The sequence below is a fragment of the Salvelinus alpinus genome, chromosome 4 (assembly GCF_045679555.1).
Source record: "Salvelinus alpinus chromosome 4, SLU_Salpinus.1, whole genome shotgun sequence".
Taxonomy (NCBI): Eukaryota; Metazoa; Chordata; class Actinopteri; order Salmoniformes; family Salmonidae; genus Salvelinus; species Salvelinus alpinus.
In genome coordinates, this window is record NC_092089.1 from 72781737 (window position 1) to 72794073 (window position 12337).

The 12337-nt window shown below is 44.5% G+C and overlaps 1 protein-coding gene across 2 annotated transcripts in view; it reads right to left on the minus strand.

The window, feature by feature from the left end:
* LOC139574400 (protocadherin Fat 4-like) overlaps window positions 1-12337 on the minus strand; it is a 98595-nt gene that overhangs the window by 31965 nt on the left and 54293 nt on the right. For both annotated transcript variants that reach the window (XM_071398933.1, XM_071398932.1), the window contains exons 2-5: window positions 10888-11019; window positions 5995-6256; window positions 4873-5223; window positions 2433-3355 (exon numbers count right to left, since the gene is read on the minus strand). In XM_071398933.1, the coding sequence (XP_071255034.1) occupies window positions 2433-3355; window positions 4873-5223; window positions 5995-6256; window positions 10888-11019 (1668 nt within the window). The remainder of the gene's footprint in view (window positions 1-2432; window positions 3356-4872; window positions 5224-5994; window positions 6257-10887; window positions 11020-12337) is intronic.

A 12337-nucleotide genomic window follows, 5' to 3' on the forward strand; every position in this document is an offset into this window, starting at 1 on the left:
GCAGTGGAGACAGGTCATTTGTATGTCTGCAGTAGAGACAGGTCCTTTGTGTGTTTTCTCTGCAGTGGAGACAGGTCCTTTGTGTGTTTTCTCTGCAGTGGAGACAGGTCCTTTGTGTGTCTGCTCTACTGTGGAGACAGGTCATTTGTATGTCTGATCTACAGTGGAGATAGGTCCTTTGTTTGTCTGCTCTGCTGTGGAGACAGGTCCTTTGTGTGTTTTCTCTGCAGTGGAGACAGGTCCTTTGTGTGTCTGCTCTACTGTGGAGACAGGTCATTTGTATGTCTGATCTACAGTGGAGACATGTTCTTTGTGTGCTTGCTCTGCAGTGGAGACAGGTCCTTTGTGTGTCTGATCTTGTAAGAACTAACGCTGGAGATGAGAAGCAGGATCGGAGAGTTGAACATTTAATTTAGCACAGACATGGAACAGGACAGGAACAGCATCTGAACCGGGTAAAACAAAGACATACAATGCTGAAGCGGGGAACAGAGCTGAGGAACAGACAGATATAGGGAAGGAAATAACACAGGAGATTGAGTCCAGGTGAGTGCAATGAATCGCTGATGGGCGTGACGAGGGAAGCAGGTGTGCGTAATGATGGTGACAGGAGTGCGTAATGCAGGGCAGCCCGGCGCCCTCAAGCGCCAGGGAGGGAGAGCAGGAGCAGGCGTGACAGTACCCTCCCTCTAGGGGCGCCACCCGGCGTCCCACCTGGACTAGCCTGATGGGCCGGCCGAGGCATAGGCACTGGACCAGCCGGCTGGGGTGTAGAAACCCGACGAACCAGCAGAGGCGTAGGAGCCTGGTGAACCGGCTGAGGCATGGGAGCCTGGCGATCCGGTAGAGGCGTGGGAGCCTGACGAAATAAGACAGGTGATTGAGTCCAGGTGAGTGCAATGAATCGCTGATGCGCGTGACGAGGGAAGCTGGTGTGCGTGATGATGGTGGCAGGAGTGCGTAATGCAGGGCAGCCCGGCACCCTCGAGCGCCAGGGAGGGAGAGCGGGAGCAGGCGTGACAGATCTACAGTGGAGACAGGTCCTTTGTGTGTCTGCTCTGCAGTGGAGACAGGTTCTATGTGTGTCTGCTCTGCAGTGGAGACAGGTCCTATGTGTGTCTGCCCTGCAGTGGAGACAGGTTCTATGTGTGTCTGCTCTGCAGTGGAGACAGGTCCATTGTGTGTCTCCTCTGCAGTGGAGACAGGTCCTTTGTGTGTCTGCTCTGCAGTGGAGACAGGTTCTATGTGTGTCTCCTCTGCAGTGGAGACAGGTTATATGTGTGTCTCCTCTGCAGTGGAGACAGGTTCTAGGTGTGTCTGCTCTGCAGTGGAGACATGTCCTTTGTGTGTCTGCTCTGCAGTGGAGACAGGTTCTATGTGTGTCTCCTCTGCAGTGGAGACAGGTTATATGTGTGTCTCCTCTGCAGTGGAGACAGGTTCTATGTGTGTCTGCTCTGCAGTGGAGACATGTCCTTTGTGTGTCTCCTCTGCAGTGGAGACAGGTTCTATGTGTGTCTCCTCTGCAGTGTAGACAGGTCCATTGTGTGTCTCCTCTGCAGTGGAGACAGGTTCTATGTGTGTCTGCTCTGCAGTGGAGACAGGTTCTATGTGTGTCTCCTCTGCAGTGGAGACAGGTTCTATGTGTGTCTGCTCTGCAGTGGAGACAGGTTCTATGTGTGTCTGCTCTGCAGTGGAGACAGGTTCTATGTGTGTCTGCTCTGCAGTGGAGACAGGTTCTATGTGTGTCTGCTCTGCAGTGGAGACAGGTTCTATGTGTGTCTGCTCTGCAGTGGAGACAGGTCCATTGTGTGTCTGCTCGATGCAGTGGAGACGTCCTTTCTCATTCACTTCAATTTGGTACTTTGGATTGTAATACCTCAAAGACATTTTCTAAAGCAATAATTTGTTATCTAAAAAAGTGTGAAACTAGCAGTACTCATTGCTATCATTCTTTATCTTTTTAATTGCCTATTTCCTATGCTAATTCGCAAAATCAAGACCACCATGCTTGATGTTATTTATTTATTTAACTCGGCAAGTCCTTTAAGAACAAATTCTTATTTTTAATGACGGCCTAGGAACAGTGGGTTAACTGCCTTGTTCAGGTGTAGAACGACAGATATTTACCTTGTCAGCTCGGGGATTTGATCTTGCAACCTTTCGGTTACTAGGCCAACGCTCTAACCACTAGGCTACCTGCCGCACCGCAAGTATGTAAGTTTGTACGGTATCAGTTTGTAAACTGATACCATACATACTTAATGGATTAATATTCCTAGAAATTAAGTTAAGCCATTAGCTTGTTGAAGGTCTAAAGCCTGGCATATGAATTAGTGCTTTGTTTATGAGACTTAAATTCCCAGTCCAGAAATGTCAATAATGTTTGACCATGATTTTCTAGAATGACTAACAAAGTGAAAGACCTCACTGACCTGTAGTATGTTGCTGGGGAGACTCCCCACGTTCTCCTGAACGTTCACAGAGTAGGGAGAGAGCTCGTACACCGGCGGGCAATCGTTCACATCCAACAGCACGATGTTGACTGTGGCACGGTCTACCCTCGAGCTGCTTCCGCGGTCGTAAGCCTGGACCACCAATGAATAAGACGACCGAACCTCTCGGTCCAGCTGCTTGGCCACTGAGATCCATCCGGTGACCGAGTCAATCCTGAAATCAGAGTTGATGTTACCCCCAGCGATGGAGAAACGGATCTGCCCGTTGGTTCCCTCATCAGCGTCGCTGGCAAACACCTGGATGACGTCGGAGCCCGTCAGCGTGTCCTCCTCAATCTCGATGTCGTAGATGTTCTGCGAGAAACTGGGCGTATTATCGTTGACGTCCAGCACCAGCATCGTGACATCCATGGCTGAAGACAGCGGCGGCTCGCCCTTATCCTTGGCCACCAAAGTCAATGTATAATTGGACATCTCCTCCCGGTCCAGTTCGCCCACCAGCCTCACGTCTCCATCGATAGTTCCTATGCTGAACTTGTTCCCAAAGGGGCTTTTCAGGGAGTACTCCACGTAGCTGTTGGGCCCACTGTCTGCATCAATGGCATGGGCCGTGAAGACCACCGTGTCCACTGGAGTATTCTCCTGGATATAGGTCCTCTTCTGGGAGGTGAAGGTTGGCGGGCAGTCGTTGACGTCCAGCAGGATGATGGACACCTGGGTCGTGCTGGTGTAGCGAGTCATGGGGGCGAGGGCCAGGTCGTGGACAATGACCACCAGGTTGTAGAAGGACTGGGCCTCCCGGTCCAAGGCCTTTCTGGTCTGGAGTACCCCAGCTTTGGTGATGTCAAACTGGCTCTGAGGATCTCCCGATGCGATGGAGTAGAGTAGCTGGGCATTCGGACCTGGAAGACAAGCCATAGCAATAGATTTGGAGTTGGGTACCTTGCATTAGTTACTTGTACTAGAAAATGTGAAGTTCTGAAGAAGCTTTGTGTGCTTGCTTCAGCTGTTTGTTATGGTAGGGGGTAGTTACAGTATAATGTCTCTTTCTGTTTCAAGTCGAGAAGTATTCATCTGGAAGGGGTAGGATTAGATTACCTTAAAATATCCCAGAGAACATGTCATGTGATATACTGCACTGTACCTTAAACAAATCAAGCATAGATAATTTGGACTGACATCTGTTGATGCCAGGTTGTTTAGATATGACAGTTACATAATGTATGTCTGAATTATAATGTTATATTCGCTATCAACATGCATTTCCACATATTGCCTTAATGTCTTCACAAAAACAACTGTCTCAGCAGCCTTCCACTTTCTTCCTCCAAACGGAGGATGCCTTTATGCAGGGTAATCAATCCTTTTCCAAAGAGAAACCGCACAGCAACTTAAAATCACCTCCTTTACTGATAGTCCGCATTCTATAATTTGGGGATTTCCCTCACAATCGAAACACTCATTTCAATGAAATAACTAACTACAGAAACCGCACAAATGCAAACTATTAGACCTTGAAATCTAGCTTAATCCTTGTTCCTCCCCTGGAGCTGGGGGAAAAAGAGCTTACATTTTGCGTCTGTAATTAAAGTCATTGGGGTATTCATGTGGAAAGCGGCCCAGCACCTTCCCACACTCCAGACGTGTTTACTGAACACAGGTAATCCATTATCAAAAAGGCCAAGTCTACTTCTATCCTTAAGTTACAACCACATCTACAGGGGTCAAGGGTTGAGGAACCTCTGTAAGTGCTACCAAATAATGATTAGTGGGGGGGGGCGATAAATAACACAGAGAGAACGCTGAGAGATCATTGAGATAACACAGAGAGATCGTTGAGAGAACGTTGAGATCACAGAGGGAGAACGTTGAGAGAACGTCAAGATCGCACAGAGAGAACTTTGAGAGAACGTTGAGATCACAGAGAGAGAACGGTGACTGACTATCGACAGTGAGGGTCAATGAGAGCAAGTGGACAGTGGAGGAGAAGAAGCTTGACGTTGGGAGACACAAGACAGGCTTCTGCCCCAGGAATGTGGGTCACAGTAACCGCATTAGGCCTGGTATGGTCAGAGCGGTAATTGCAGTCAGAAAGGGATGGCTGTTATAATAGCATGAAGCAGTCTAAGGTAACCACCTGAAATGGATAAATACCTCAAGCCTAGTGGACCGTATTTCACAACATGATCCCAATGTGACAGGAATGAAAAATGGAAAATAAATATATGGCTTAATATTATGTTAGCTAACTGCCTTCACTGCATGATCATTACAGGTGTTATGTCATAGAAAAATAGTTATGGGCCATGCTATATTGACCATGTTCTCCTGCATTTTTCATGAACCATCCGTTCACGTCATTGGTGTGGCAGATTATCCTATTATGGAAATCAGCAACTGACAGAAGGGACATACATACCGTCATCTGCATCACTGGCCCCTACGGTGATGATACTGGAGCCAGGGGGGAGGCTCTCGGTGACCGAAGTGCTGTAGGAGGTGGCGTTGAAGACGGGAGGGTTGTCGTTGACGTCCAGGACGTTGAAGTAGACCCTGACCGCACTGGCCTGACCACCGCCGTCCTGGGCCCTCACGGTCAGGATGTAGTACTGCTGGGATTCATAGTCCAGGGGCCGCGTGACGTTGAATACCCCCGTGACGGGGTTGAGCAGGAAGGTCTCGTCTTCGTCCTCCTCCTCCAGGGAGTACGTGATCTCGCCGTTCACCCCCGAGTCCGAGTCACTAGCCAGGATCGCCGCCACAATGGAGCCTGACAAGTCAAGAAGCAGACAGTCAGACAGTGAGGGTTTGAGAGGGTTTTTGGATTGTTGGATTGGGATTCCCTCATGTCTGCCTACCAACTCATTCAAAAGCTATATAAAAAAAATACAACAAATTTCATATTTCCAAGTGCCACAGTTTTATGAACAGATTCAATGTCCCGGTAACACTTTATTTTAATGGTTTGTAATAAACCATTTATAAGGAATATATAAATTGTCTGTTCACCATTTATTAATAATTACTCCCACATTAATAAACCATTTACTAATCATTATTCAAGTATTTTTGCAGTCCCTAATCTAAAGTGATTGCCATTTATAATGTAGAAATACTTTAAATGTTTTGAGTGACTAGTGTAATTTCTCACAAAAAGATGGGCATGCCATTGGTAGACATTCCTGCAGTACCTGGTAATAGAACAAGCACACAACAAAGGATGTTTAACGAACTATATATACATATGTGAATATCTAACATTTACAAATATGGGAATAATGATTCATAAACAGTGAAAAAAATGTATTGTAAATGCCTTATAAATGGTTTATTATGGACCCTTAAAATAAAGTGTTACAATCTTTGTTGACCTAGCTAACTAGCAAAACGTTTGCATTAAAAGCCTTTAAAATATAGATAGACCACATTCAGGTGGAATGGCATAAACTTTAGCAGAAATTAATTTGGGAACTTTCACACTGAGTAAGCATGAAAGAACCTGGCAGTTACAAGCAACGCCATGTGACAGTAAGCCTTTTACCTGGTGTCATATCCTCGGGAATGTCGAAGGAGTACATTCCACGGGAGAATTTAGGCGTGTGATCGTTGACGTCACTGACAGTGATGTTCAGCCTCATATCTGAGGATTGCTTTCCATCGTCAGCTCGGACCAGCAGGGAGTACTTGGAGCGACGTTCCCGGTCCAGTCTCTTGGTGGCGATCAGGTCCCCCGATTCCGGGTCGATCCGGAAACTGTCATCGGCACCGCTGATAATGGTGTAGGTCACCAGCGCATTAGGACCCTGAAGAAATACAAATGGTTATAATTGGTTATTTCTAACGGCAGAAAGATTCAGTATAGATTCTTTATTATGAGGCTTTAATTTAAACCTCTATAGGATCGGTGGGTCCCCCGCGGGACGGTTGAGCTAACGCAGGCTAATATGATTAGCATGAGGTTGTAAGTATCAAGAAAATTTCCCAGGACATAGACATATCTGATATTGGCAGAAAGCTTAAATTCTTGTTACTTTAACTACACTGTCCAATGTACAGTAGCTATTACAGTGAAAGAATACCATGCTATTGTTTGAGGAGAGTGCACAGTTATGAAGTTGAAAATGTATTAATAAACCAATTAGACACATTTGTGCAGTCTTGATGCAATTTATTTAACAGAAATGCAATGGTTCATTGGATCAGTCTAAAACGTTGCACATACACTGCTAATCTAAATTGCACCTGGGCTGGAATAATTCTCTTGCATTTCAAAATGGTACAAAAAAATAACATAATTTTTTCTTTGTATTATCTTTTACCACATTTAATGTGTTATATTTTCCTACATTAATTTAACATTTCCACAAACTGTTTCACTTTGAAAGTGTTTCCTTTCAAATGGTATCAAGAATATGCATATCCTTGCTTCAGGTCCTAAGCTACAGGCAGTTTTAGGCGAAAATTGAAAAAAAGGGGCGGATCCTTTTACATGAGACCGTGACGATTAACATAGGTTAAGGGTTATGGTTAGTCAAAGTGCTGAAGGGGGAGAGAGGGACATCATACTACTTTCTTTGTGAGAGTGAAATTCATGTTCACAACCACCCACTGCGTGCGTTCACACTTTTATCAAATACCTTATTCTAGGGCTAATAGATTAGACATTATTATATTAGAAATCTCAATGACTGAAATATATGGCAAATGCATCACTTAGCAAGCTCCCCTCAGAATAGAATGGTCATATGGGTGAAAAGAAAAACTCACAGGAGCTGAATGGCAGTATTCTCTTGGGCCTTACTCTTGGTCTTTGAACTCTGGGGCTATAGAGTTCCTCTATAAACGCAACTAATAGATCCCATGATACCTTGGACAAGTACAACCCAGTACACATGTGAAAGCCATAGTGGTCCTTTGCAATTGGAGTAGAGGACTGGACGTGGTATGACAACTGAATAACAGTGGCGACAGAGCTTGACATTTATGTTTGTGCTGAGCACAATACCAGAGCAGATGACTCTCTCCTGATGTCTGATGCTAAGTGAGGGGAAAAAGTCAACTTCAAAAGCTACTACTTTTCAACAGAGGAATTATGTTTTGACTTGTCAAAAGCTAAAAACATCTTTCATTTCAGGGTGATTTCAAGGGTACTTTTGATCTTGACAATATACAATAAAATGGAGTTGATGCAATAAAATAAAGTTGATGTATCTCCCATTTAGTAAGTAGTAATAGTTTATTGCTAGTTTATCAAGGACAAAAACCTCATCATTGTGAGTTACCCCCATTGCAATTCCAGAGAGCCCATTCTCATTCCCAGATCTACAGAGTGGTACATTTTTTTGTGAGAGGTCAGATTGAGGCTGTGTTCATCTAACAGGCCCTTGTCATCAATCCGAATGCTGGATCTGGGATTCCCATCAGCCACCTGGGCTGCAAACTGGAACCAGACACCCTTCGCCTGCTAATTAATTCTCTGATAGGTTTCAAAATGAGAGAGGAGGGAAAAAGAGGGGGATGGGAGGGGAAAGGAGTAGGGGGTTAAAAAAGAGGGGGAGGAGTGGGGAAAGAGGGGGAGTGGAGAGGAGAGGAGTAGGGGGTTGAAAAAGAGGTGGAGGAGTGGGGAAAGAGGGGGAGTGGAGGGGAGAGGAGTAGGGGGACCAAAAGGAGAGAGGAGGACAGGAGTAGCGGGTCCATCGTCTCCCCCTGACACTGACCATTCCCCTGACCTTCCCTTGTAAAAAGACTGACTAGTTTACAGCCGTCCCAAGGCACAGAGGGAAGAAAGAGGGGGGCAACCAATTAAAGAGCAGGATTCCGGGCCAGACTTGGGTATAGGGAAACTCCTTTAGCAGATGAGTTGCAGCAGCGCGGGGTGAGGAGAGACTCCTAGAGCTGTCGAAAAACGGCCTAGTCCTGAAACAAGACTAGGCCGCGTGAGCCAATCACAAGACAGGTGTTAAAAGTCCAATCACAGCAACGTGTTGAGAGGTGATGTGTGCTAATGCTTCTATTTACAATCCATCAATCTAAACTGATACAGTCATTTAAGAACTAGATTTGTAGGTGATGCACAGTACCAAAAGAAGGAACTTTGAAAGTTATGTTCCCCCCTAGGACTGTTGATTTAGTAAATGACTGTGTATTTACATGTGGGGTACATCATACAATGCTTTAGTAACTGTCTTGTAGGAACTCACTTCAGTCACGCTCATTTGTATTTTCAGCAGTCTTTTTGGCTGTTACGTTGTTGTTTTGCTTCTTTAGCACCCATTGTTCTAGATACTTTTCTTAGTTAGGCTTGCTTTTGGTACCTGCATATTTTCCACACTGTGTCAGAATGCTAATAAAACGAGAATGTTCTCTCCAAAAAGACAATAAGTGCAGCTTTTTTTTCTATTCTTTCAAATAATCAGGTGAGAACCATTTTCTCCAAAAGAGGCCTTCATAACAGGAGAGAGCAAAGCTTTATTCTTTGTCTTTTCCAAACTGAATGCAACCGTTCCCTTCGTTTCGGGAGTAGCGAAAAACGGATGCATAGAAACAGCATTTTAATATGCTCACACATGACTCCCATATGTAGCACTGTTAAATTGGATGGGATCATTATGATGTCTGAATTCAGCCAGTTAGCTGGCCAACAGCTTGCCACGCCTGGTTACGGCTCCGTGGATCACATGGGGATTTCTGAACAGGGCCTGAATGCATTCCATACGCTTAGTGCCAGCGCAACTTGCGCTTCCTGCGTTAGGATGTGGGCAGAAATTGGCCGACTTTATCTGGAGTTCAGCTTAATGATCATATCTGAGTGCAACTACTTTGTCAGAGGCTGCGTCCCAATACTCTAAACAAGTGCCTTTTCCAACTATAATTTCCTTCATGACCCATAATAGGTAAAATGACTGGATAGGATTCATCATATTGCTTTCCCCTTTCAGGTACTTTTGGATCAGTGGTCATGAAGGAGAGGAGGCAAGGGAAGGCAGCTATTTGATACTACTGGACCACAGCTCAACTCTTTCTTCCCTTTGATTTTGACTATGAGGAAAAAGTGAAAAAGAAAATAACGGAAACCGTCCAAGTCCATTTAATTTAAAATCCTTCAAGATCAGAGCTCCGAGTTCAAGTTCACTTGAGTCCAAGAGAAGTTACTCAAATGTCCTTAAAACGCCCTATTAGTCAAAATATTGACCTGACTCCAGGATTTACAGTCAATGTTCTATTCTGAATACAATGACCATTCCAGAAATGGACTGTGCATGATTTTTCTCACATTCTAACTGGCGAGGTTGGTGAGGTAACAGCTGTGCAATAAAAATGTGTGGCCTCATAAGTTAACGTTAAGTATGAGTGCATATTCTCTCACACACTAATCCCTCCTCACAATGGCCCCAGTTCTTTCCATTCAGTTCCCCTGCCTCATTGGCAGGGCCAAGGAACCGCAGGCCTTGGAGATGCTGGGAGGACCTGATTTTCGCTCAGTGCTGGATTTTATGTCCACATCCTGCCTAAGCTGCGAAAGATGGAGCCTTTTTCTAATCAAGGGTGAAGCCAGTGATGTAATGTGAACTACAGAGGCCCGCGGAGGGACAATCTGCCCGGCGCGAGGAGCCAATCGTTAGCTGCTCTCCTCAGGGCTCGGTGACACCTGTGGCCCCTAGGCATCTCAGATAACGTCAAAACACGTGATCGCTGGGGACCATGTGTGTCTGTGTGTGTGAGCAAGAAAAAGTGCTGTAATTTCTCCAACTACAAGTTGTGGTCACTGGTGTACCAGACAACCCCGCAGCCCCCTCAAGGAGTGAGGGTGCACGAGCACTGGAGGCCCATGCGCCCATCATCGATTGTCAATTTTCTTTCACTTAATAAATAATTTTGACAGTAACCCTCCAAAAAGTAATTCATAAACCTTTTTCATTTCCATATGTACTAGGACGCTAAGTGTTTGTTTCTTGGGCTTCAGGAATGTGACTGATCACACTGCGTTACGCCAGTGGCTGTGGTCGGATACTTGGTAAAATGCAGAGCACATTAATTAGACGTAATTTTGGGGATATTGGAAACTACATTTCTACCTGCAGCCACTTTAAGAAATCCCCTAACAGAGGCTCACATCTGCTCATTTCCAGATTTTCATTTCCAAGTTCCTATATGCAGATAAGAGCAACATAATGTATTTAGGAGGTTGAGCGCTTTACATTTAAGTACGGCACCAAATCTAGTCAAGATGTACATAAAAAAACATACATTTTGATGGTAACACAGAGATAACGACGGTATGCCTTGTACATTTGCTTTTTGTAATGGCTGCCTTTTGGCTGATCCTTCCCTCTAGCATAGGGGACGGGGACGGGGGAGTTATCTGCCAGAGTTCCATTCAAATAGGCATCCGCACAGACAGAATATAGAAAAGGCCAATCCTGGGAGACTTTACCTCATCTGCGTCTGTGGCTGTTAGCTGCATTATCTTGAAGCCATCACTGATGTTCTCTTCGATGGTCACGTCAAGAAGATCGTTCGGGAAAACAGGTGGGTTGTCGTTGACGTCCTGGAGCGTAATTTCCACCTGGAGAGAAAGAAAAACACCACCATTTCCATGAAAACAATGCCAAACAATGCCTGCTATAGCCGTTAGGTTCACTCCGAAACGTCCTGCTCGCATTTCTGACAGATATGCGCCCAGCAGGGACAAGTGATCATTCTTCCACTCTTCATAAAACTGCAGAGGGCTGGGGAGAGGAGAGTTACTGAAATGTCAAGTGTTTCATATTCACATTCTGAATAGTCTTATTTTGATGTCAAGTGTAGAGATCAATGGTAGTTTGATGCCAAATGTAGAGTGTAGTTATCAATGCATTAGACTGGGAGCTGCTTTATGGTTTTACACACAAGTCTACACAGTGTACAGACAGTATTCAACTACTGCCTGGAGATACACACTTCTTATTAGTGTTTTACACAACCTAAAACCATTCTGTGGTATCTTTAGCATAATGAAAGAGAGAGATGAAGGGAGAGAGAGGGAGAGAAAGACAGAGACATTATGGTGTCACATTGTGTCTAGCCCATAAATATTACATTTCCACTCATACTCCACAATCCAATCTCATCCCCTAACCCAAATATGCATTTCAATGCCAGTAAACAGTGTTCACTTTGAATCATAACAGACATTTCCGTTTGCATTCTTTGTTTATTGCTTCTATAAATATGGAAAAGTCGGGTTTGAATTCTCCAGCGTTGCCATCTCCATTAATGTTGACAGTGATTATGGTAATTATTTGTCTCTCTATGCAGTCTTATTCAGTCCTACATTTGAATCTGCCGCTGTGCGGGTTGATGTGTGTTGGTGAGGCGCAATAGGCCCCAAAAACAATATATATACCTTTTGGATCGTGTGTATATTGATATTGTGCTGCTAGATATTACTGCTCTGTTGGAGCTAGAAAAGTAAGGATTTAAATATAACTGCACTTTTTGGAGAGTAACATGTAGATATTACTGAACTTTTGTAGCTAGAAACATAGAAATGTTAGGGCTGTCCCAACAAAAAACAATCTTGATCGACCGAGAGTCGTGAGTTCTTTCGACGAATCGATTGGTCAAAATGTTTAAACATGTATTTTTCCATATATAGACACACCCTATGTTTGAATAAAATCAACTATATGTAGGTTACTGAGCTTGTCTGATGCTTTAAGCATTGCGATTAAAAATTAAGACACAAATTACTAAAGAGGGAGCCAGAGCTCAATATAGTGTTACGTCCGTCGTCGGAATGAGACCAAAGCGCAGCGTGGAAAGTGTACATCTTAATTTATTTTAGAATGAACACCAAAAAAACAACAAAAGATCAACGAACGTAAAGTTCTGCAGGGCTATAT